Source organism: Mytilus edulis, chromosome 11, assembly GCF_963676685.1.
Source record: "Mytilus edulis chromosome 11, xbMytEdul2.2, whole genome shotgun sequence".
Lineage (NCBI taxonomy): Eukaryota > Metazoa > Mollusca > Bivalvia > Mytilida > Mytilidae > Mytilus > Mytilus edulis.
Genome location: NC_092354.1, coordinates 56,148,977 through 56,176,514, shown reverse-complemented (window position 1 = coordinate 56,176,514; position 27,538 = coordinate 56,148,977). Strand labels below are relative to the sequence as shown.

The 27,538-nt window shown below is 33.4% G+C and overlaps 1 protein-coding gene across 4 annotated transcripts in view; it reads left to right on the top strand.

The window, feature by feature from the left end:
- Positions 1-26,116, top strand: part of LOC139495843 (collagen alpha-1(I) chain-like) — a 28,336-nt gene extending 2,220 nt beyond the window's left edge. The window contains exons 3-21 of one of the 4 annotated variants that reach the window (XM_071284249.1): positions 876-920; positions 1,728-1,745; positions 1,998-2,312; positions 2,939-2,974; positions 3,822-4,127; positions 4,712-4,747; positions 5,931-6,020; positions 6,695-6,784; positions 12,191-12,226; positions 12,883-12,918; positions 14,552-14,578; positions 15,018-15,035; positions 15,850-15,876; positions 16,524-16,559; positions 16,861-16,923; positions 17,541-17,558; positions 21,519-21,554; positions 23,345-23,581; positions 24,902-26,116. In XM_071284249.1, the coding sequence (XP_071140350.1) occupies positions 876-920; positions 1,728-1,745; positions 1,998-2,312; positions 2,939-2,974; positions 3,822-4,127; positions 4,712-4,747; positions 5,931-6,020; positions 6,695-6,784; positions 12,191-12,226; positions 12,883-12,918; positions 14,552-14,578; positions 15,018-15,035; positions 15,850-15,876; positions 16,524-16,559; positions 16,861-16,923; positions 17,541-17,558; positions 21,519-21,554; positions 23,345-23,581; positions 24,902-25,062 (1,631 nt within the window). In that variant the 3' untranslated portion in view covers positions 25,063-26,116. Of the gene's footprint in view, positions 1-875; positions 921-1,727; positions 1,746-1,997; positions 2,313-2,938; positions 2,975-3,821; positions 4,128-4,711; positions 4,748-5,930; positions 6,021-6,694; positions 6,785-9,255; positions 11,713-12,190; positions 12,227-12,882; positions 12,919-14,551; positions 14,579-15,017; positions 15,036-15,849; positions 15,877-16,523; positions 16,560-16,860; positions 16,924-17,540; positions 17,559-18,531; positions 20,405-21,518; positions 21,555-23,344; positions 23,778-24,901 lie in introns of those variants that run through there. The other 3 variants (XM_071284248.1, XM_071284247.1, XM_071284244.1) reach the window with 3 other exon arrangements.
- The last annotated feature ends 1,422 nt before the right edge of the window (positions 26,117-27,538 follow it).

The window sequence follows — 27,538 nt, the reverse complement described above, 5'->3', positions numbered from 1 at the left end:
TGAGATCAGTTTTGATGATTGAATAAAACGTTTTGTGGCAAATATTTCATTCATGTTCAGAATGAGATCAGTTTTGATGATTGAATAAAACGTTTTGTGGCAAATAGTTCATGCATGTTCAGAATGAGATCAGTTTTGATGATTGAATAAAACGTTTTGTGGCAAATATTTCATGCATGTTCAGAATGAGATCGGTTTTGATGATTGAATAAAACGATTTGTGGCAAATATTTCATGCATGTTCAGAATGAGATCGGTTTTGATGATTGAATAAAACGTTTTGTGGCAAATATTTCATGCATGTTCAGAATGAAATCGGTTTTGATGATTGAATAAAACGTTTTGTGGCAAATATTTCATGCATGTTCAGAATGAGATCGGTTTTGATGATTGAATTAAACGTTTTGTGGCAAATATTTCATGCATGTTCAGAATGAGATCGGTTTTGATGATTGAATTAAACGTTTTGTGGCAAATATTTCATGCATGTTCAGAATGAGATCAGTTTTGATGATTGAATTAAACGTTTTGTCAATTCAACAAATTAGTATGAAGGTTGTTTTATCGTGTGTGGAAATGAAACCATACATTTAGAATATATCCTTTATTTCCCCACCTTTAAACGGGCCAACAAAATTAATCAAAATTATGAAGGTGTGGAAGGGGTTTGTAGAAAAGAGAATACTTTGCAAAAGAGCAGAATAAAGGTCGATAAAATTAGAGAATGGCGACACTAAGGCAAAAAAAGGGGGGAACGATGGTTAAATAAATTGAAAAGAAAAAGAAATGAAGGACCTTACCCCCCTTTTTCCAATTAAGACCTTAGTTTATGAACCCTACAAACCATTAATGTCGCTATCGTATGTTTTTTACAGGCCCCCCTGGTAGTCCTGGACCAGAAGGACAAAGAGGATGGAGAGGTACTTATATAACCATTGTTTGTGAACGGAAATATCGACCTTGTCGTATAATTCCACTTTTTTTATGTGTCAATTTTAAGCCCAATATCATGTAAATATTATTTACATCGTCATCGTTATTTATTATATATTTTAAGATATGTTAAATTTTATGTGTTTTATACTAGAAAATAAAATTATGAAAAAAATGTGTAATTTTTAACATTACTTTGTGTTTAAAGATTGAGGGAAATGTATAGGATTGCATATCAAATTCAAATGTGAACAATGAACAAGACTGGCTCCTTATTCCTTCATTCTTCATTTGCTGGATTCGGTTTCACAAAAAACTTACGAATAGGATTGATATCGTAAGTCATGAACAATTCAGTATACTTACGATCAATCTTAGTCGAAATATTTTTGTGAAACATACTCCAGACTTTCTCAAGGGTGAATCAGATACTCGTATGTTACAAGGGAGAGAACTTGCTTTAAAAAGGACAGGCAATACCATTATTAAATTACAAACAATATTTTACAGAAAATTTACTTAGAAATACTTTGACTGAACCACCGGAACCCTATGTAAAAATAAAAAGTCTAGGTTTTGTCATCAAATACATAAGATTTAATTCTAATCGCCATCAGATAGTCAGTACCGGTCAGCAAATGATATGAGTATACTTAACTTAATGAAACGCAACTTTTCATAAAAAAAAACTCTCATATTGAATATAAGCTAAACAAAATCAAAGTTTGAAAATTAATAAAAGCAGTATATAATTAATTGTATGATCTGTTTGATTTCGTTCTCCACTATTTCAGGTTGGCGTGGTTTCACAGGTAAGTGCAATGAAGTAATGAATAAGGTTTCTATAAAATTACTAGTTAACTTCATTTTTATATTAATATTTATGTCTTGACAAATATAATTTGTTTCAAAATAAATTTTAACTAAATAAATGATTTAGTTTGAATTTCACCACTTTTGCTACCATTTTGATATTTTACCATTGAAAATGCTTCTCTTACCTTTAATGGTTTGTTTGGTTTACATTTAATCAAAATTAGTCTCAATAGTCATTTACTTTTAAGGGGAGGCTGGACCATCCGGAGCAGCTGGAACACCAGGCGCAGTTGGAAAACCTGGACCTCACGGACCTTTTGGAAAACCTGGACCACAAGGGCCATCTGGTATACAAGGATTAAATGGAGCACCAGGACAAAAAGGTTTACCTGGGTCGCCAGGTCCACCAGGCGCAAATGGAGCATCAGGACCAAAAGGTTTACCAGGATCGCCAGGAGCACCAGGCACAAATGGGCCACAAGGGCCAAAAGGAGACAGAGGACCAATGGGGCCAGAAGGACCACAGGGTATGCTAGGTCCAGTCGGTCCTAGGGGATCGCCAGGTATGATACACACACTATTTGCTACAACAGTTCAAAGAACTTTTGAAAATGCTTAGTTTAATGTCTGATTATTGATGAAATGATTGTTATCGATATTATTAGATATGTGTGACATGATTTTATAATCCAAAATGCGTTAAAGATGAAACAGAACATTATGTCAAACGAGGAATTCATGGGAGATATATGGTTTTCTAAGTTATTCTAATTCGAGACTATTTAGGTCTTGGTCGATTGAGAGCTTAAATATTGGAAGATGTCTGTCAATTTTCGAAGACCGTATGGTAAAGTATATATATCAAATCAAATGCATTACATAATAAAATTGACATTTTTACTGTTGCATGTCCTTTGGTTGATGGTTCGTTGACGAATATTTGACATCTCGTACGAGGCCACATCACGAAGTTTTGGGTGCCTGTATTGTTATCGAGTTTACATTTCGTTTTGGTTGAACGTTCGTTTGTCGTAAAATTACGTCCCTGTGACCGAGAAGAATACTTTCGAAATTGAACGAGTCTTGAATCTTTTTTACGATGCCTGCAGATCCAATTATAGCTTTAGGTACATCTATTCAATTAGATGTTTACCTACTATGTCGTAATAATAATATATCTTATTTTCAGGTGTAGGAAAAACGTCAAGTGGACAAGTTGTTAGAGGTTTGTATAAAGAGGGTAACTTGGTAACATTTCCTTCTATTACTTTACCAATAAACCATAGCTTTACTACTTCATCCACATTTATTGACACGTTTTCTTGGTCTCACCCGAATAATTCAGTCCCTCTCCGTAATCGATCTCTCCAACTTGCGATGTTAATGAAGTAATCGTAGATCAGCAGAGTATAACGGCTGAATTATTCAGGTTAGGCGTCGCTAATTTAAAACAAGATGCACACAATAGACTTGTTCAGCAAAAAGAAGCGACAAGATGTCAAAACAAAATGCTCTTCTCAAATATATCGAGACAAAAAGTACAAAAGACGAACAAGTTGATCCGGCAATGAGTTGAAACTATGAAATTGATAATGTTTTCTTGAGCTGGTGTAGAATCCAATATGCTCGATTGAAGATAACAGTAATGTTGTTTTTCAAACACGTAGTGATTTAAATTTTTGAAAAAGTAGTAAAGATTTTCGTAAGAAGATTAAACGTTTGAACTACGTCCAATATTTTTGTTGCAAAATTTAAGAAATAAACTTTATGACAATCGATCATAATTTTGCGAACTTAAGTACATATTTATTATAACAAACTTTGTACTTTACAGTATTCATACAGATAAATAAAACTTACAAAAATGCTAACACGCAGTTACTACCAGCTTTAACCAATACATAGTGCGGTATCCATAGATATTGAATTAAGAGCATAGGACGGGATGATTTCATATCAGCATGCATATAAAGTACTCTATAATGATGTCATTCATTGCAAACATTCTCAATACATTTAATACGCGAATTATTTATATTAGGTTGAGTGTGTATATGTTATCATTTACATAGGGCCACCAGGACCACCGGGACCACAGGGGACACGAGGTCCAATTGGGCCAGAGGGAACTTCAGGGACAAACGGTTCCCCAGGACCGCAAGGACTATCTGGTCAAAAAGGTGAACCTGGACCAGCTGGTTCACCTGGAAGTCCGGGCCAGCAAGGAGTTAAAGGAGCTCTTGGGCCACAAGGTTCAAGAGGTGCTACAGGACCGCAAGGGGAAAAAGGATCTTCTGGACCAATGGGTCATCCAGGTCCAATGGGTTACACTGGTCCACCTGGAAAACCAGGACCTCCGGGATCACCAGGCTCCCAAGGCATGTTTTACCAGTTTCCTTTCAAGTTTCTTTCATATGTAATTGCACAGTATCCTGCTTAAATTCATGTGAACATATCAGTCTTATTAAGTATTATTTCAATTTAGTTTGACCTTTTTTTAACCGTTTGGTTCGAGCGTCATTGGTGAATCTTTTGAAGAAAAACGCGCATCTGGTGTAATCTCGGTGTCTCTGGTGTTGGTTTTTTTTTTTTTTTTTTTATTAGGTGTTGTTATTCATTGAAAAACCCTAAAGACTACAAGCGTCTATTTGAAAAAAGAAAAAAAAAAAAATTCAGAGATTGATATACTGCAGATATAAATGAATATCATCCCGTATAAATTACTCTATTTAATCAAACCAAGTAAATCATAGAACAGTTTTGCAGTTATTACATGTATGAACTCATATACGTAGAGAGATAAATAACTACAATAAAATCAAAACAAGCACTCGTTCATATTTGAGCACTCGTTGAATGCTGTTGTGGGTACCATTTTGCTTTTTTTAGCAATACGAGCCGACAGCACATAATAACTTTATCCAACCAAGAAGTAATTCGTATTTATTCTTTACATTTACAGGCCCAGCTGTGAACCATACTAGTAATTTCGTTCAAGGTAAGGATTTACATGCTTTGTTCAGGATATACATAGAAAACTACATAAATTAGGATTTGCTCCGAACGGACGGACTTTTCTACGTTTCCTAGTATACATAAGTACTAAGAATGGATATCTTAACTTAAGTGGTTTTATCCATATAAGCCCTGTATATCAAGTTAGAAATTGTTGTATCTTTCATACAATAATAAGATTTCAGCAAAATTAGATGTGTTATATCTAAAACAAAAATTACACCACATGTACGTCATAGAATACATGTTGATATAAGATTTGGAATATGATTAGTTATGCTACAAATGTTTCTACTCTTCTCGCTTTATACGAAAGGAGGTTTTTAAATGAAAAATAGTACATGCGGGTTTTATTTATCTTAAAATCTGTTCTTAATCCTTTAACAATAACTGCTATTGTCATTATTTTCTTCACACAATTGTTTATTAATCAAAAGTAAACTTTTTTTTGTAACTTTTGCCTTCCGTTTATACACAGTGGAAAGCAAAACATGGTGTAAGAAGAGTAAAATATTGTTGCTGTGCTTTTCAGCAAGAGAAAACGTGATTTTCCTAGCCCACACTACAAGCAAAAGATTAGTGGTCGGTTACTTATTCCTTTTACTTGATAATGATTAAATACGCATTACATATACTAAAAGTTGGGCATTTTGGTTCGGTCCGCTTGAACACTTTGACTAGTATCAAAGCAGTACAGGAATGAATAAGAAGAAACCTTAGCAAACGAAAAAAAATGCTCTTCATTATTTTGTTGGACAGGACAACTTAATCCAAGGATTGCTTCGATTGTGTACTATTTACAATGATTACCACCAATTAATGTTTGGTTATTATTATTCCCGATTAGCAAACACCATAACATTGACGTAAGGAGTAAATTTAGATTTTTTTCAAAGAATATGTCTCTAAATTTCATAGAATCTCATTCACTTGAAATGTAAAAATCCATATTTACATACATTGATAATGAAAACATCACGCTATAAAATTATCATAAGTCCGAAGCACTTTTCTTGATTTACCTTCATCAGGAACGCTCAAAAGCCAAACATTTGAAATTCATGGATTGTTTTTATGAAACAATATACTAGTAATTGGAAAGTTAAATGATTTAAAAAGTCAGATACCAATTAATAGTATGAACACATTGCAATGTTTATATGTAGGTCCACCAGGTCCACCCGGACCCATTGGCCATCCAGGAAAAGACGGACAACCAGGTGTGATTGGACCTATTGGACCACGTGGTCATCCAGGTATGTAATTTTATCTTAATTCTTGAAAGAACCAGAGTTAAAAGATGACATGGTATGAATTATCTTGTTTTTGCCCATTACACTACATTTGTAAACAAAATAATTGCACACTTTTGTTCTCAACAAGTACGCATCCGAGGCTGTTCAATCTGTTCAAAGACTTGGTCAGAAAATACGTCAATAAATGACTGAAAAACATTTGTCAATTAAATCAATTGTTATTAAACACGGACAGAGTTATAGCGTACAAAAATTCGACTTTAGGTAATATTTCAGTTAGACCTCGCTATATCATAACGACATATATGTTTGTTTTTTTCTTAGTGTCAGGAGACATACAATACAAATTAGTATTTAAAAACAATATTTCTGAAATTTCTGAAATTTATAAATTCAGAAATTATTGCGATGGTTTTAATATTGCGAATAATGCGACAGGGTTATCATTGCAATGATTCAAACTCGCATTTTGAATTTTTTTTTTATTGAATAAATAAGGATTTTTCACAATATCGCAAAAATTCTAATCGCATTTTAGTCTAAAATGACAAAATAGCAATAATAACTGCGCACAATAATTTTCTGAATTTACAGTATTTGTATCTGATATATTTGAATACGTATAGTTAAAAAATTACAATTAGATTTAGAAAAATACCTTTTTGACATTTTAGGCGAACCAGGACCATTAGGACCACCAGGGGCTGCCGGTAACGACGGACATCCGGGTCCTAAAGGTGAAAACGGCACTCCGGGTCAACAAGGTACTTGTTGTGAACCAAGAAAAGACAAGAATTTGTCAAAAGATCAACTTAAAAGTATCGACGACGGTATACATATGCTGGAGAATATGCTATCTAGTGGAAAATCTCCAGCTGATACAGACGGCAAAATGCTTGAATCAAATTCAGGACAAAATTTAACTGAAAAAATACGCAGCAATGTTAATAATCATGAAACTCCCGATTCTCCAAATATATTACCGCAAGAATTTTCTTATTTAAAAAATAATAGAGAAGAAAATGTTCATGTTAAGGTAGAAACAAAAACAATACCAGTCACTACACCTTTGTATGAAGTTCAAAAAGCCGAATTCGCAGAAACCCCACAAAACACTGGTGTTGTATATTTTCCACCTTCCTATCAACAGTCGCAAACTCAAAATGAAAACTACAATCAACCCCAAAACGTCCAGGTTCCAACTCAACATGATTATTTGCCCCCTCAACAAAATCCGGTAACAAACCCACATCATCAAGTAAATCCAAACCAACTTATTCAACAACCTCCCTATCAACCCGCTCAAAGTCAATATATTCCTCAACCACCAGGACAGCAAAATTATATACCTACACCCCCTAAACCAGTTCCTACGCAATATAATCCTCCGCCTCAAAACCAACAGCCAGGGCAATATATTCCACCTCCTATTCAAAGTGCTTATGTTGATCCGCAATCGTCCAATACAAAACCTGCATATGACAATACGCATGCTCAATACCAACAACAACCGCCTCCTTCAGATGTCAATGGGTACCACGCTCCACCATCAGTCGACCAGTACGGTCAACCATATCCATACGATCAGCAACAACAAGCGATTCCAAACCCGGCTTACAGTCCCGGAACACAATATCAACCCCCTGCACCACCAGAACCGCAACCCCAAACTGCGTATCAAGATCCATACTACCAGAACCCCCGATATGCTGCGCCCCAGTACCAAACACAGCCGCCACCTCCACCAACAGCTCCCAACTACCCACAAGCTCCTCTCCAACCAACAGCGCCTAATTACCCACCAGCACCACATTATTCAGCTACCACACGTGATCCCTATTACTCCGCCGGTGGTGCATATCTTCCTGCAAATGACCCGAACTATAATTATAATCAGCAGTATAGATATTCTGATCTTGGAAGATAAGTGCTTTCTTGCTTGGTGTGTGAAATTATAATTTGTTTTAGCAATACATAAAATATTTGTAACCAAGTTAAGCGTTCTCATTTTGCCCCCCTGTCCATTCATACACTAAAAGATTGATAGGTGGTTTTTCTTTCGTATTATCGTTAAAACCATATATTCAATCATAAGTTATACGATAATTGGGAGTTTTGTCACAGAATTTTTTTCACATTTTACAGGGGAAGTAATTCAACTGCATTTCCGGCGGTAAACACGTACTGGACATGTGCCTTTGTTCTTATCTTCGTGATGTACAAATTAATAAAGCATGCCTTAGCTCATATTAAAAGTTTAACAGTTTTATTTAGTACAATCAGATGCAAAGGTTTTCAAATGTATTCTAAAAAAGTGTGTTTGCTTCGAAATATATTGGACTTGTATATATTGTATAAACTAACCTTTATAAAAAAAATAAGACGAAATACATGTGTGCAACTTTTATAATTATTATTATGTTTTTAATTGTTTGCGGTCAAGATACATACCAACAATACACTAAAGATCAACTGCTGCATATATTTTGACATAGCTGAACAATTTTATAGATAATTTTGAATATCTATTAAGCAATTTTGAAAATATGTATTTTTAAGAGTTATTAAAGTAAGTTTTTCATTAGATAACTAACTGATAAAAAATGTCTTTTTATTTTATTCGTTTTAAGATAAAGACGTTTATTGCAATAATCACAATCATACTATAACAAGATTATATTGTCTAAGCAACATGATATTTATTAATGCACAGACAGTTTACTATATCATGTACATAGTTTCACATGTATACTGTTGTCTTTGTTGTATATTTTAACAATAACATTTGCCATTGAACTTGCAATGTTAGTACGATCTTTTATCATTATACCAATTGCTTTGTCATCTTGTTCGAGACAAAAATGTGTGGTTCATTTTCGGTATTATTGATTTTTATAAAAATGTGTCAACTAAACAGTTATATTTATGAATATAATGCAAATACTTTTGTACCAAATACCTTTTAGTGACCTGTATATCAACTGTCATTCCTTCTGCCGTAATTTTGAAGTTTTTTTTTCTCATTGGAACATGTTTAATCTTTGATACTATTAATTATTACAACAAACAATTTCTGGACTTCAGTTCGGTAAACAGACTCAACCTTTTTTCTTCCAAATTATAAAAAAAAATATGAAATCAATTTAGCTCTTATAAAATCTTAACAAACTTTTAATATTTTCCTACAGTTAAAGATTCACATGTTCCGTGAAGCCCATTTGTTTCTCAATTTCAGATGATGTTACTGTCCGAAGATTTAAAACGGAAAGGTTCAGAGATGATATAGTGATGCAAAACGAGCTTTTTGAAAAACGACAAAAATTCAATACACAACAAGGAGAAAATGTAACACCAAAAACATACCTTGTACACATACCCTGGTATCGTACTACTACCGCGGAAACCTTTAAGCAGATTCTTAATAGGACTAAAACTGATCCAAGTTCAATTTTGAAGAGTGCAGACATTCCTGTATCTAAACCTTTGGCTGCATCAAACATTATACCGGCGAGACTGTCGAATGAATATACCATATCTACTGATATTCCGTTGAAATCTGAATTATCACCAGACATTGGTAAATCTGTCTCCTCAAAACATACATATCAACGCGAGATACAAGCGTTGTATGAACAATCATATTCTAACAAAATTAAAACAACTACGGTACAACCATATGTATCCGAATATCTAGACGGAGTATCTGTCACTACAACGGCAGAACCTCTGAAATATGCTGACACAACGCAAACTACTATTCATTTATCAAAGAACGGTAAAATTGACCATCAGGCTGTCAGTGACGTAGGATCGCCTTCAAAAGAGTATGGGAACAACTTACATATTACAGAAACTCCTAAAAAAGATATCATTGTTACTACACATTCAACGTTGCCAACCACACCTCAATTTCAAGATGAAACTAAAACTTACCAAGATGTCAGTTTAACTACCCGTTCAATTTTGCCAAACACAAATGAATTTCAAGATGAAACAACAACTTACAAAGATGGCACTGTTGCTTCACATTCAACTTTACCGACCACATCCGGGTTTCTAGGCGAAACTACAACTTACCAAGATACCAGTATTACTACCCCTTCAATGTTACCTACACCATCTGGATTCGAAATCGAAATTAAAACTAAACAAGATGTCGTCAAACTATCTAGTGTCAAATTTCAAGACACAGCAGAAAAACCAATTGCTGTTAAATCTCCGTCCTCTGTTGACAATGACTGGATAAAGGTGGTGCGACATGGCTTTGAATTACAGTCAGCAATGGGAACCGCAAATAATGATAATCAAAATTACGTCACCTCGACCAAGTCGTCTAATCGAAACTCAATCGCCTCCAACCACTCGCCTTACCGCAACCCAGTCGCTTCAAACCAGTCAGCTAACCGCAATCCAATCACCTCAAACCAGTCACCGCATAATACAACAGTAACGACTTATGATCCTTCTATCGAATTGAATAGAATTAATGATCGAACTAGTTATCAAAATTATTATGGTTCTAATAACGAAATGTATGCACATAATTATCCAAACGAAGTTCAATATACTTATCAAAATGAGGGTCAACATACTTACCAAAATGAGGGACAACCGACCTATCAAAATGAGGGTCAACCAACTTACCAAAATGAGGGACAACCGACTTATCAAAATCAGGTTCAACCGACTTATCAAAATCAGGGTCAACATGCTTATCAAAATCAGGGTCAACATGCTTATCAAAATGATGGACAATATGCTTATCAAAACGATAGGCAATACAATTATCAAAATGAGGGACAACATAACTATCAAAATCAGCGCCAAAATTATTATCATGATGGTCGTTATAATTATGACGCATATACTGAATTGAACGGGAATAATGAAAGTAATGGGGGCCAAGATAATAAAGTGATGTATGGTTACACAGATAACACCTACAATGAAATATCCACGGAACCTTCGGTTGATATTACTACCACAAAGGAGCCTGCATATAAATTTAAGTGGAGACCTGGTGTTCCATATTCATTCCAGTCAGACACTATTGCAAGTAATCAAGAAAAACATGATCCAGTATTCAGCGAACGAGTATCGATCGCCAAAATACCAACGAAACAAATAACCGAAATAACCGAAATTACCTTACACAGATTGCCAAAAGATTTGATTCAGGACAACGGACAAAATAACGGTTTCAAAGACCAAACTCAACCCAATATTCAGTATGAACAATTACCAAAAGATTTGATTCAGGACAACGGACAAGATAACGGTTACAAAGATCAAAGCCAGCCAAATATACAGTATGAACAATTACCGAAACCTTCATATGCCATGTCAACGTTAACTAATTACAAAGAAGATATCACCTTGAAACTACCGGATATTCAGGATATGTCTGTCAAAGAAAACAATAATAACAAGCGCAAGGAGGCAATCAAACTTGTTGATAAAAGAATTAATCAATTGAAGAAAATTGCAGCAATAAAATTAATACGACAGAAATTGTTACTAACAAAATTACAGAAATTAAAAAATAACCCGTTAGCCCTTAAGAAAGCAATTTCAATCATTAAGTCAAATCGAGATGTAAAACAAGTTGTTTAATAAATCTTATTGTGTAATGTTGTTATTATATTAATTTTTATGCAAATTCTAAAGAAAAATAAAATTGTAACTTCTTCAGCGCATGTCTTATATTTTTGAGGATGATCCATTACTATGTCAACTAAAATCATTTGTTTTTATTTCAGATACAACATAAGGTACCCGAAATAAAAACAATAGAACAATTAATAAAAAAATCAAAACCCAACAAAAAAGATTTTTTTTACCGGTAATTTAACAGAAAGCAGAAAAAAACCAGTTTTTTTTTTTGTAAAAACAACATAGACACAATCCAATAAAAAGACAAATCAGAAAAAAAAAAAAAAAAAAAAAAAAAAAACCTTATTTGATTTTACAATGGTAGTTATATCGAATAACTAGGATATTACTAACAATCTAACCTACTTGCGTTGTGCAAACACCGGCTTAACACAGCTTTAACTCCGGCTTGAGCTTCTGATAATAGCTAACACGCAGCAAGTGACATATTTGACTGAACTGTATTACTGATATTTTATGTTGAAACCATTATGAAACTATCTGCTCTATACTTGCAGGTCAAGTCGGGCCCCCGGGCCCAGCTGGTCCTCCTAGTAAGTTATCTTTACAGGTGACTCTTGGAGGGGTAGACATTTGGGGTATCTTAGACAACGCTTTAAAAGCTATTACAATTCATTTGAGCGTTTAAACATATTCGTATTTGAAACGGTGATTTAGCAAGCATTTATGTAATTAACCTTAAGTTTGGTAAAACAAATGATGAAGGAGCATACTTGTTTTGCTTCGAGCGTCACCGGTGAGTCCTTTGTAGACGAAAGGAAAATTTGACTCTATCAAGCATATCATTAAAGAACAAATGTTTTCAAGATTGAAACAAATCGAAAGATGGAAAGTAAAATAAAACAACATAGCTGCTATCACAGTTCTTAATTTATGTGATGAAGGATTTATGAATGTTTTGATGATGTTTCTTTAATGGTCAGTTGATATTTTTTCCTTTCTCACTTTTTTACATGTTCTTAAGTTAGGTCACCAGAGCTTTAATAGTTATCGTGATTATTTTCTTACTCATGACATGTTTAATGTTTAAAAGCAACATATAAAACATTCAGAAGAACGAATGTATCATGAAGCGTGAGAAGGTTCAGTTAAAAGTGGAAACTATATTATCGACCATAACATAATTATTCATAGATAAGATCATCAAGTGCATAAAACAATTCTTAACATTTTTAATTTCTGTTTTAAGGAGCTGGAAAATCTGGACCTCAAGACATTGTCCAAGGTAAATTAAACTATAAATTATTTAACGACGGGTGCCACATGTGGAGCAGGACCTGCTTAACATTCCGGAGCATTTAAAATCACCCTTAGTTTTGGTGGGGTTCGTGTTTAGTCTTTAGATTTCTATGTTGTGTCTTGTGTATTATTATTAGTCTTTTAATTTTTTATTTTTTAGCCATGGCATTGTCAGTTTATTTTCTATCTTTGAGTTTGACTTCCGTCTCTCTTATATCTTTCGCCCCTTTTTAAGCAATAAAACAAACTATTGGCTTTCCAAAAATATTTTCTGTTTGATACATGATTAAATACATGTTCAGGGACTGAACTATTGAAAAGGAAATCAGATTAACATTACAATAGCACTATCACCATCAAACAATGAGCACGAAAACAATTGAAAATAGTCAGTCAAAGCTGAATAGGAATTACCCTCATAAGCCATTTTTTTCCAATTTTGGTTGTGTTGGCCTATATTTTTGAAATAAACATTCGATGGATAGAAAATGCAAATATGATCGATCACAAAGGAGCTACAAACAACATTAACACGGACAAATTTGTCCGTTGAAAATATAGAGGAGTTCTTTCCCTTTAATGACAATGTTTACCACTTAAGGAAAACACTGTGCATAGCAAAATCTATTTGCAAGAAAAGATATCTACAATTTGGTAAAAAAAAAGACACTGTCCGTAAATTTCTTACTTGAATCATAGTGAATCATAGTTTTTGAACTTTTACCAATTGTTTGACGTGTTTTGGGCAAACAATATGGTTGTAATGGATAGCTGTCTCAGTAGCAATCAGACTTTATCTTATTTTATAGATAGAGAAAAACTGTAAACAGACAAAAAGGTTCAGCAGTACAAAATTAAATTTCTTTTTTACATGGGTGATATTTAAGCCTCCACTGTAAAATATAATCGTTGTATCAGAAGCATATAGAGCAAAGTTAGCGAAATAAATTCCATATAGCTTTAGTTTAAGCCAATCAACATTAAAATAGTGTGTTATGCAAACACATTAGATCTACTACTATTATATGAAGCGAGGAGGTTAGAGCTTTAAACAGCGAATACGAATACGTTACTTGCGAGATTACATCTTAAAGACTACAGCATTGCAGCTATGTTTGATCAAATGCTAATGACTTCCATTATTGCGTCATCACGATTATATATTGCAATTGGTCTGTGAATGTCTTGTTATAAGTGAATATTAAGCACATCACTGCAGTTGCAAGTCATGCAATAGTGAACAACATACAGGTACTATGAAATTTTAAATCCGATTAGCTTAATAGTTAATAAGTTTTGGACGTAACTTCTTCTGATTGGCTAACGTCATTTTCTTTATCATATCATAGACACAATTTTGTCATGTGACCATGATGTCATCAACATTATTTCATGATTTAAGCCGGTTTAAAATAGAATTTAGAATTAAATTATAAGAAATAACTGTCAGTCTATTCGAAATAACATAAAAAATGTGGTACACACTGTTAAATAATCCGCTACGCGCGTTATTCAGTGTGCACCACATTTTTTATGTTATTTCTTCATAGACAGAAATAATATTACAGCCATTCCTTAAATGCATACATTTTTCATAGTTACCACTCTTTGACTTGTAGGGGCACCGGGACCACCAGGAGCTTCAGGTAATTAATTAAAATTATCATGCACACATCAGTATATATCTATTTTACACATAATTCTGTGAAATACGTTTTCAATTTGAAAACATAGGCTTACGATCTGTCTAACAATAAATACACCAGTAGCACGTATGGGCTACAAAAGACTCCATAGTGACTAATACGACTTCACAGCTATGCATGAAAAATAGATTTTTTATTAACTAATGGGGTTTTTTAAACAAGCAAATTCTATATTTCTAGAAGGATGAAATACAATAGATAGTATATTGACACCCTTCCATTGTAATTGCCTAAAGACTACTAGTATTTGAGTTGAAATTTGCTTTATAAATAAGTTTCATTTGAAATAAAAGATTATTGTATTCATAACTGACATTTTATGTAGATAACTTCTAATCATCTTTATGTATCTATATTGGTTAAGCTATATTTTTTGCAGGTCCACCAGGTCCAAAAGGTAGGATAATTTAAACTGTAGATATAAAAAAAGTATTTACAAAAGTATAAAATAGCGATGAAAAAAGAATTACCAAAATTTACTGTTGATCAATTGGAGATATATAATAGTATTCGTTCTTTGAACACATAATTGCAATCCAGTTAAGCAATGATCACAAGAAAGCGCAGCCAATATTATACATGTAGTTTTGATGGTGTTTTCAACGCACTTTTTTATACGACTATCATACACGTGATAGGTTGAGCAAGCTATAAAACCAGGTTTAGTCTACCATGTTTTACATAAGAAAATGTCTGTACCAAGTCAAAAATATGACAGTTGTTATCCATTCATTTGGGCTTTATGTGTTTTGAGTTTTCCTCGGAGTTCAGTATTTTTGTGATTTTACTTTTTTTCTAGATTTACCTTCATCAGTAACGCTAAAATGTAAAGAGTTAAAGCCCAGGTTGTAAACACGTTTGCCTTCCTAATGAGCTATATGACATTGAAGGGCGATGTCAAGTCCAAACCATCCATACCATGCAATTACAATTGCTTCTATTGACATTGCTTCGGTTACTTTGTGTTTGCCTGTATGGGTCAGGATGTTCTGTTTTTCTATGTCTTTAAGTTGACACTTCAAAACATCGACATTCCAAGTCAATCTTTTAATTGATGTTTTATCAATTTAACATTTATATGTCATCACCCAGAGTATACATGCCACACCTGACGCGTAATAATATATAGATAAACAAAGCAGTCGATCAACTCTTTAACTAAAACATATTGTAGTTGATGAATATTGACATGTGGTTTAATAATATTTCAGGTGACAAAGGTGACATAGGCTTACGAGGTATGTATAAAAATTATTAGATAACAAGTATTGATATTCAAAAGCATTTGTTATCAATAACCTAATTGGTTTTAGTAAATTATAACAACATGAGCAATTTGTCAATCTGGTTTTTCACTTTTTCGTCACAAATGTAATACAGTAGAATACATTATCATCTGCTTATTTGGTTATGCAACAAAATTCAATTCTCTTCTTGCATACACAAAGTGTGCAAAGAAAATGAAGCGCGTGTTTTTCAGTGGTTGTCGTTTGTTTGTGTAGGTCTGATGTGTTTCCCGTTTTTCATATTATAAAGACTGTTCGGTTTCCTATTTGATTGCTTTATACTAGTCATTTGTCTGCAATTTATAGTTTGCTGTTCAATGAGAACTAAAGCTTTTTGTTAAGGCCATACTTTGACCTAGTAATGTTAACTGTTCATGCATTCTTACCTGGACGGAGAGATGTCTTAGTGTGACATTTTTTTTTTATTCATATGGAAATGAAAATGAATATGAGTCTCAAAATAAAAACAGATCTACAAATCAATTTCAGTACAATGTTCGTACACAAAAACAAAACTGATATCCATCTATTAAGTGCTCTTGTAACTTTCTGTTTCAAACGGAATTTCCTTGTTTCTAATTTCGTTTGTTTTATTTTAGGACCTCAGGGTTTTGGAGGGAAGCCAGGACAAATGGGTAAACTATTTTATTCAACTGTTTCTCATTAAATTCTACTGGAGTTGTATTTAAAACTTAATTTAAGCTTCGTGTATTATCGGTTTATGAGGTTTAGGTTTTTCCAATTTGTTTAGCAAAATAGATAAGTAGCATCTAATTAAATCTCCCGAGCGAAAGCCACACAAATGTTATATCTTTTTCTGGGTGTTATATATTTGTGATTTCCATAATGCGTTCTAAATATTACAAGTTCAAGCAAAAATTAAAATTTACCTCAAACTGAACATTGACAAACGCAATGTTTCTTATTATTAAATAGGTCCCAAAGGTGCCTATGGTATGAGAGGACCAGGAGGAAGAATGGGACCAATAGGACCTCCAGGTAGGTTACCTTTAACAATATACAAATATTTTGGGCTTGAAAAAATCTCGTTTACTAGTTTTTTGGTGGGGTTCGTGTTGTTTATTCTTTAGTTTTCTGTGTTGTGTCATGTGTGCTGTTGTTTGTTTGTCTTTTTCATTTTTAGCCATGGCGTTGTCAGTTGTTTTAGATTTATGAGTTTGACTGTCCCTTTGGTATCTTTCGTCCCTCTTTTATAATATATTTTAACTGTAAGACAATTTATCAATGATATCAGGTGTATAATTGAGAAGACCAGACGCACGTTTCGTCTTAAACGAGTCATCACCTACGCTTGAATGAAGTAAGTTAAGTCCAAATAATGTACGAAAATACATTGAGAATGGATACGAAACTATGTGTGTAGGATAGAAAATCATTTGTATTTGAATCAGTTCAATCTTTTCTCCACAAATAAATTATAAGTATAATCATGACACCACAGAAGTGCTAACTACTGGAATGATGATGATACATTAAAGGGCTTTAATAAAGTTTGAATGATGCTTAAAAGTATAGTATAACCAATTTTACAGTATATAAATCATGCATTGTTTTTACTTGTTAGTAATAAAGTTAAAGTATTTCTTTCATTTTAGGAAGAATAGGTTCACCAGGTAAGGATTTTTTTGTTTTCTTGTTATCTTAGTAAATCAACAACAAAAAAATAGAAAAAAGAAGAATCATGTACATGGTCATCATAACAATATAACACCACATTTGAAGTTAGTAACAACATATCTCTTTCAAAGTAAATATTTCATAAGATGTGCATATTTTCGTAACGCTATAAAGTATACCCTTTTCAAACCCAAAGAAATTAAACACTTAACTCAGAAGTAAGCCCAGCAAAGACTTACGGGTAGAATTATAACTATACAAGTTCTTTGACTGCATACTTGTTACGATGTTTTAAATTCTAAACTCATCAGTAACAGTTTAACTCGCACTTGTTACCAATTTCACGAAGATGTTGTTTCCGGAGTTGCCCTATTCAAGGATTCGATCATTACTAATATATATGTGACAAATAAACATAGAGAGTAGAAGAAATATTCCTTGTTGGTTCTAAACATATTGTTTGTGTCATTTTATTGTATTTGTTGTCATATTTGCCTCAATCGGCAAACCTCGGGTGATTCCGCTTTTTTTTATTCTACATGCACCTTTTTAGTAGTCAAATTCTCTTTTCACAAAACATACATCTTTTACAAATAGTCAAAGACAGTATGAGCATTACCTGTAAATTTTATAACATTGTGCTTCATATTATCACAGACTCCACTCATTCAACGAGTGTACTGTGGATTCATCTATTTTCGTGGGTACCAATTTTCGTGGACTGAGACGAACTTGTATTTTCATGATATTTGATTGCATAATTTTGCTAAAGTCTAAATACAAACCTATAAAACGTTTGTATATTGCTGAATATTTAAATGTACCCACGAAATTCCCACCATTTCTATCTACGAATAATAATGAATCCACAGTTTTCTAATATTTTATGTGATGTCGGGACAACCTATGTATCTGTGGTATTTTTGTTTATTCTGTAAGTTTTGCTGATCTGTGTCTTACTTCCGGCAGGTGCTTGCTGTGGAGTGGGAATGGAAAGCAACTCACTACAGAATCAACAAACAGTCCATCAGAATATGGTCCAAATGGCTCCTCAAGACAACTACAACCAGATGCCACAACAACCACCGACATCTAAACCTTCTTCTATTTTGACGAACTTTAATTCATTGGCCAAAGTTTACTTTGACAACAATGGCGGCCAATCGTCCTCAAAGGACAATCAAACAGAACTAACCTCCGCATATAGACCATATCTGCCTCCTGTGACAATTCCACCTTTTACTGCATACCATAACACGAAACCGCCTGAAAGGAAAAACTCGAATTATGTTCGCTCCCCATCTATTACAAATTTTGCAGGGCATAATTCTGAAATAAAAAAGAAAAAGTACCAATATGCAAATCTATATCGTAAATCAGAACCTCCTAAACCTGATTTACGTAGACCATATACCCCACTAAACTCTCAGGTTAAGTACTGGAGTTCTTTAGTTCCCTATCGTACAATGCCAAAATACACCAATCGCGCAAATCAAATGACCTGGGGTCCGTATAGATTAGCTTCTAATACAACTTTAGCGGCGAATATAACAACTACAACCCCCTCACCAACTGGCGAAGAAGCGGAAGTTGAAGCCTAAGTGGTGTATACTGCTTAATGTGGTCTTTATCTGTAGCTTACAATTTTACACAAATGTAAACGAAAGAAAGGGGCTAATATTTGTTCTTCGATTCATAACCATTAGCTTAACTCTTTTACCGTAATAAGGAAATACAACCATATGTCTAGTATGCGCAGGTCTCGCTGTGAACTTACACCCAACTTCAAACTGGCTCTTTTAAGAAACACATTGGTTTAAGCTTTAATGGTTTTGCATCGCTTGTATTATAGTTGGTATTTGCGGTTAGGGCTTTTCTGCTTTGTAGAAAAAATATATTATTAAATCATATGGTACATATATTAACAGGATCTATCGTTAGTGATCAAGGTGTTCAATGTAATAAGAATACCCTATGCGATGTTTAGTGTGAAGAAATTGCTATCAGTGTCAGCCATTGTCTAGATCATGTATTTTGATTCATGTGAAATTCTTCTTCAATCCTTTTACAATTACTTGTATTGATAAATTAAGAGGACGGAGTAAAGTTGACAGTTTAGTGCTGTCATGTCAGTTGGTGTGTAGGCAAAAAACAAACAGAAGAAACTCAGCTGTTGTCATTTTCCCATTATATCTGACTACCAAAAAAGGGTACTATAATTACCAACTAAATGTGTGATTGTTCAATGATGCATTTTATTTACTTAGATCATCTGACTCGATAGATAGATACATTAAATTCATTATAATAACACCTTCCTTAATATAGTTTTTAAACTGCAGGAAAAACATTTTTTATTCTGAAATCTGAAAGAAAACACCCTCTTTTATTTTTCAACTGTCACCCAGTCCACCTCAATCTTCTAAACGTACAAAATGTATCCCTCTATAAATTATGTTAAAAAGTCATAAAAAGCAAGGCTATTAAAACACAAACTTCAAGTTGAAAAAAAAGATAATATTTAAATTAATAGTGATGCTTCGTTTTAACTGTAAGTTGTTTCAAAACATTAATGTTTAGTTCCTCATACAAACATGTTGTAGCGCACTGTGTCACTAAATGTTTATTTTACATTTAATTAATTTGTGTATATACAATATCAATTTATCAATTTATAATTACAATTAGCAATACTACATATTTTGTTTAATTGTATGATGCAAATATATTCTTTTATATTATGTTGCATATTCAAAATCGTTTAGAGAGGGTGCTTCGTGTATAACTACACTACCTAGCAAAGGAGATATATTCTGTTTAATATTATACATATGTACCTCCACTGTTCTTTTGTTTTTCTTTAGCCAGCATTTTTTTATATTTTCTTAATGTTGTCTTAACCAATCCCTGCTTTCAATTGAACACGATTAACTTCATCAATTGTACTTCGTCAAGAACTCATTCACAGTACATGTCAAGAATGTTACGTATGCAATTCCGAAACTGTATCTTTGGATTTCAGACTATGAATTAAAGACGTCTTGAGCAATGTAAACCAGCATGTAGTCTTCAGCAATAGGTTATTGTAAACACAACTGAATCTATTTTAAAATCGCCAAGAACATATTAAGTGCATAAGTTATAAGAAGCAAATCAAATGTGATGAAGGAGTGTATATACTTTCTATTCGATTTCTTTTGTCGTCTTTAACAAAACAAATAATCTTAGAATGAAGTCGATTAAACTCATAATCCCCATTATCTAACTTAATTTCCATATGAATAACTAACAGTTATATTATCGTGTGAATACCATCGTGAACCAGATGTTCAAATGATGTAAGTTAAGAAGGTAAACATACTTAATTGTCACAGAATAATATGTCCAATATATCTAATTTTAAGGTGGTACCTAACACTACAGGGAGATAACTCTGTAAAGTCACCTAAACGTTTTAATTACGTTGTATTATAAAAGGATTATTAAGCTTCTCAATGATCAAAATTGGTTTTTGTCAAACTGCTATATAACCAGTGTAATTTTTCTGACAAAACGGTTGGTTTAAAATTTTTTGATTTTTTTTTATATTTTTGTTAAAGAAATTTTTATGAAAATTAAACGAGCCAAATTAATTTTAGTACTAGTGTTGGGTACCACCTTAACCTATTATAAATTAGTAATCTTTTCAAAATAGTGTCTTTCCATAAGTGAACTCTGAAACACGTGATTTCGATGAGACAACTATATAGATATACATTAATATAATTATCAATATTAAAGAACTTGTTCACAGTTTCCATGATTGTTTTAGATAACAATGAAAGAAAAGAACATTTTTTTTATGAAGCAATACTATGTTAGCTTCATGCGTCCGAACAACGTTTACGAAATTTAAAATTAAATATAAATTTTCTGTCAATGAATGTGCTTTTATTTCATTATTAAACATGTTACAGGGCCTCCAGGTCGACAAGGACTTGATGGAGATCTTGGTAAGACAATAATTACTTTTATTCGACAATGTTTATTTATATAATGAAAAGAGACATAGGCTATGGGAAATCCATTCATGACACAAAAACACAAAAAGAAAAGGAACAGCGCTTTTATTGCTGTTTTTCGTCTCAAAGTCACAGTGAGGTGTTTATAATTATAGTGTACATAAAAAAACAACTTAATATACTCGCGCAGTACTTACTTTTTTCCTTTTCCAATTAGAAAAAAAAACGTGCATTTATCTATTCGCAGAAATGTCTAACTAGCATCGATGTTCTCTAATATGAAAATTTACGAATACAGTTAGAAATTTGCACAAAAAAGGGATTCGCGAGAAAACAGTAATAGAACGAGCTCGCTGACAATAAGGTTGAATTTATGTTCCATCATGTCGCACTTTCATGAGATGACGCCGATAAGACAGTCGTTTCACATTATTCCTATTAATTTCCTTCAAACCAATATTCAGTTTCCATAGTATTTATCACATTGTTTTCGTGTATATAAGTATGTAGTTATATTTAAAGTTATCGTCTTAATGACACGTGTATCCTCTGGTACAATGTACCTCCTTTTCATGGTAGCTTTAAATTCTCGCTTCTAGTGTGTGTTATCTTTGATTGCCACTGCTACGCATACCACGCAATTTTCAACAATAAAAACAGAGATGAGTCGAGGTCAATATAATGTGTTTTCATGCCACCTATATCTTCTGGTACCTCTCTATCATGGTAGCTTTCTCGCCTCAAGTGTGCGTGGTCTTTTTTTTTTTCTACTGCACCCGCATTCAATAGTAACGACAGAGATGAGTCGAGGTCAATATAATGTGTTTTCCTGCCACGTGTATCCTCAGGTACCTCTCTATCATGGTAGCTTTCTCGCCTCAAGTGTGCGTGGTCTTTATTTTCTACTGCACCTCATACCACGCCACATTCAATAAAACAGAGATGATTCGGGATCAATTTAATGTGTTAAAGTAGGTCCACTGACACTTTGAGAACTAGCGCAATAAAAATCAGACCCAGATGTCGGTCTTGTACAACGTAAAGATTATTTGCATATCGCAACCACATGTTCAAGTCAAAAGTATACAGGAGATGATAGGCCTATGTTTTCAACGTTGAATAAGGGCATGCTCACTGTGAAGCATCACAACCCCGAGGCAAAGAAACAATGATAGCAAATGGTAAATATATATTCAAATCCCTGTTTAGTAAATAACAGTTAATAACCGCCGCTATTCAATTTGTCAAACAATTTATCCGTTTTATTTACACGAATGTCTCTGTTGTAGCAATAGTTTATTTCGAAATACAGTGTTGTTCAGGTTTGAATATGACATCTCTTTGTTTTACAAAAACGTCGATGGAATAGTTGAAGGATGAATGTGTTTGAACTCGTTTGAACTCGTCGCAGGCTTCGTTAAACACATACCAATCTATCTGTTTCTGACAAATTGAAGAGGAATAAAGGCAATTAAAGATGAATTCATGTTTATATGATAGCTCCATTATTAGGAATCCCTATGCAAAACTTTTTTTGTCAGCAAAACGTTGAATATAATGAAAATAAGAAGACTTTAATTTACTTGCCTTCACCTTTTCCCCCGCTTTGAGACTACCTTTATCCGGTTGTGATACTATATACAGGAATGCATTCATTTTTTTTAACCAGCACCCGTAATTAAGATAGTCATCAATGCAGTAGACAATATTCTTTTTAAACATGAGATATTGTATTTATGTATGACTGACAAAATATATCTTCTGATAAATTATTCTTACAGGTATGCCAGGAACTGTTGGACGTCCAGGTTCTCCGGGTATGCCAGGAAAACAAGGAGCACCTGGTGACTGTAACTGCGGTGCTAGACCAATGTCACGTGGACCCCAGCTAGGACCAATGAGATCACCAATGGGATCACCAATGGGACCACCACCAATCAATGCCTACAGAAATCGTCCACCATATATGCCACCTCCAAAGACACCACATCCAGGGTCACGTGGAGTTCCCCCACCAGGTGCGCGAAAATATAGACCAATACCTCCGTGGGTCCCTTATCGACCACCAAGGGCAAACACGCCTCTTCCAATAGGGAAGAGGCCCCCACCTGCTCCAACAGCACGTCCTCCGCAAGGTGCCCATTCGACAGCAACTCAAGTGCCACCAACATTTCAAAGACGTCGATTAGCGGATATCGATTAATCTAATTTTAGGTAGTTATATATACAAATGTATGTGTAAATTCAAAGTGAACCATGGAGGTTCCCTTCAAACCATATTGTCTGGACAATGGGTACCTTGGACGATGTACATGGAGGTTTGACCTTAATGTTTAGAAATATTTTATCAGTTTGAAGGGGACCTTGTGGTTGGAAAACACATAGTATTTAATATGTTTTAATATTTCATTTTCATTCTGAAATACTCATTCAGTTTGAACACACATTAGATTTTATTATTTCTTATATCATATTTTCATTTTATGTAGATATTTCAAAATACGTATAGAATTTAAGATAAGTACATGAAAATTCGAAAGAAATCAGAAAAAAGGCACAAAAAATTACAAGTCTTAGAGATTAAAGTAAAAAATTAACAATAAAGCAACAGAACTATTATCAGTTGTAAGCACTAAATGAATTAGTGTCCTAGTCCTGTGTAAACATTCATAATTTATAAATGACAAGTTATAAGATGCAAGAATTAAAATAGAACTGTACACGTTATTTGTATTGTTTGTATTTAAAGAAAGAGCTCGATTGTGTGTACTTGTATCTAATAACCACCAAGATATTATGCTGAATGCAAAAGCATAAATTTCAATAATTTAGGAGAAGTTTCCTGCAATTTAACCTTGATATGCACTGGAAAAGCATGAGGAATGCAGGATATCCAATTTAACCGTCAGATAGGGAACGAAAAAGCTGATAATATCGATAGGTTATGGAGCTCTTTTTCGTGATATTGGTTTTTTTTTAATGGCGAAGAAATACTGACTCAGATTTTTACCTTATTTTTGCATTGGTATAAGTTGGGTCTCAAAATGAAATCGAAAGATAAGAAATCTAAAATTTGCTAAATTTTGGTAAATGACCTATTATGAGATATTGATGTCTTGTATGATAAAAAAATAGTTGCTATGATGCACGCTGTATTACACTGTATTGAAGGAAAACACAGAGAAGTCCGAAGATCTGACACAAATTTACACCTCACAAAATAACATCTTTAAGACGTCTTTGGTTACATAGAAGTGTGTTCTTTCTATGTTGTTCTAATAATCAAATAATTATAGAATATATTTTTTTAACATTTTCATTTCTCTTTATTCTTATAGGGTATCCATGGTCACCAAATTACAACAGAAACCCTTATCAACAATATTCCTCGTTTGGACGTTCATCATCGCTCATTGGTGGAACAGGCCCAAGTGCAACTTCTAATGTTTCATGGCGGAAAAAGCCGATAAATGCCGAAAATGAGGCACCGGAAGTTTAGAAATTACGATTTAGGTTTTTATGTACATTGCATTATAATGATACGAGGTTGTTGTCACTTCTCTGGGTTGTTTTTTTTTGTGTATTGTTATGTTTGTAGTCGTTGTCGTTGTCTCACGAAAAAAGGTCATATTTAATGTCTGTTGTAGTATGCGTTTGTATTTACTAATATTGTGGTGTTTTGATTGTATTCTGCATAAAAGTTTATTATGTCTAAATTTTCATTTGTAATTTCAAGATTTTTTTTACGTTTATGTATTTAATTACATTGCTTTTACGTTTAAATGTATTTTGATTACATTTGCTTTTACGTTTATGTGTTTTAAATAAAAAATTTCAGCTATAAAAAGGATACCAGTAGTTATTTCCCCCAAAAAATGGTTTAAACACCGATATATTACTTTCAACTTATCATGCTTTTCGTGACCTTGAAGGCATAAAACTTTGCACTCGGAGCACAAAAATCATGCTCGAAACATGAAATCCAGCAATTTGATTGGTTGATTTTCGAGTTTGAGTACAAAAATCATGCTCGAAAGTTTTATGACCGTGAGGCCTGAAGCCAATTTTTTCCTGTATGGAAGCAACGAGTGTTAAAAGTGTTCGATAACAAAATCAAATTGGTCAAGACAAATGAAATATCATGCTTCGTTCATTTAATTCGAATTCAATTTGAATCGAATTCGCTTATCGCGTTCACACACTCTTATTTTTTAATTCGAATTCGAATTCGCATTAGAAATGCGAATCGAATTCGAATTACGTGTGAACTCACCATTAGAGTGAGACACAAACAAACACATTTTTAAGCAAAATTGAATGTCACATTATAAACAGATTTACAGATAAAATTTTGTTTTAACTTCTAGTATACTATTATAAAGGAAACATTTATTTCGCCTGCTAAAAGATTTCCGACAAATGCCTTTGTATAGCAGTACATGTTTCATATTTAGTGTTTTAGCTATACTGTAACGTATCTCATTTTTATATTGACATTCATATATGATATTATTTATTACTAGTGTTCTCTCCAATAAAGATGTTATTCCTAAAAAGAAAGTTTTTCTTCTTTAAGTTACTCGTTTAAATCGGAAAGGACAAATGCGGAGAACGATTAACCCCTAGAAATACATGTAGGTACACATAAAAGCACTCATTGGAACATATTTTTGGAAGAATAAAAATAAAATTGAAAATGGAAATGGAAATGGAAACGGAAATGGAAAATGTGTCAAAGGAAAACAACAAGACGAAGAAAACAGTCGAAGGTCACCAATGGGTCTTCAATGCATTGTGGAAATCCGCTTCCGGAGGCGGGCTTGAGCTGGATGATCATTTATTCAAAAAAGGAATATGGATATTTGTTTACAGGCTTTAATTTCTTATTCATGATACAATTTTTAATATTCGCTAGAAACAATAGTAAATTTCTTGCTACACATACATCATAATGCATATTCATTTTCAACTTCATGTAAGTAACCATATTCTAATTCTTTTAGCAAATTTCTTGCTATACGTATACATTACATCATAAGGCATATGCATTTTCAACTTTATGAAAGTAGCTGTATTTTAATCCTTTTTATGTGCAATGTTATTCATATTGCAATTAATTCCATTCAATATTAAAATCTTCCGCTAAACATGCATTATTATCCATAAGACAACTTCATAGAGGCAAAATTGGTGTTTTAATTATGTTGTTGGGTTGTTATCTTTCTGACGTAACACCAACATCTCATTTTATTTTTAGTATACTAGTTGTGCTATGGCGACTATTTGCTAGTAGAAATATTGCAATTCCCTAAACATGTACATGAAAAATGATTGACTTTTTTTGTGTGTTGTGTTGCTGTCTGATTTTATCCTATAAAATTGATCATGGAAATGGGGAATGTGTCAAAAAGACAACAACCCGACCATAGAACAGGTAGAAGGTCACCAAAAGGTCTTCGATGGAGCGAGAAATTCCCGCAACCGGAGGCGTCCTTCAGCTAACTAAAAATCATAAAATATACAAGACAAACAAAGGTCAGAGGCTCTTGATTTGGGATAGGCGCAAAAATGCGGCAGGGTTAAACATTTTAATGAGATCTCAACCCCCCCCCCATAATACCTGTAGCCAATGTAGAAAAGTAAACGCAAGTCCGAGTCTATATCTGCTTTACTCGTGACCGAAACTTTCAACACTAATAACACGTTATTTTAAATCTCTCATTTTGGAAAATAAGTTAAGATTACAGGTGGGTTTTTAAACAATTTCACTACTTTTCATAAAATTGTGAATAACATTCCCAATTCAAAATTTCTGTTCGCAATTTTTGATAAGAACTCTATTGATATATGTAACTTGTATTCCTAGATGAGGCAAATTAAATATCCGGAAGAAATCAGTACAAATGTAAACTATACACTTTGAATCACACAAGGATCAGCAATTGTTTCTAGAAATCTTGCCATACGAATTTAAA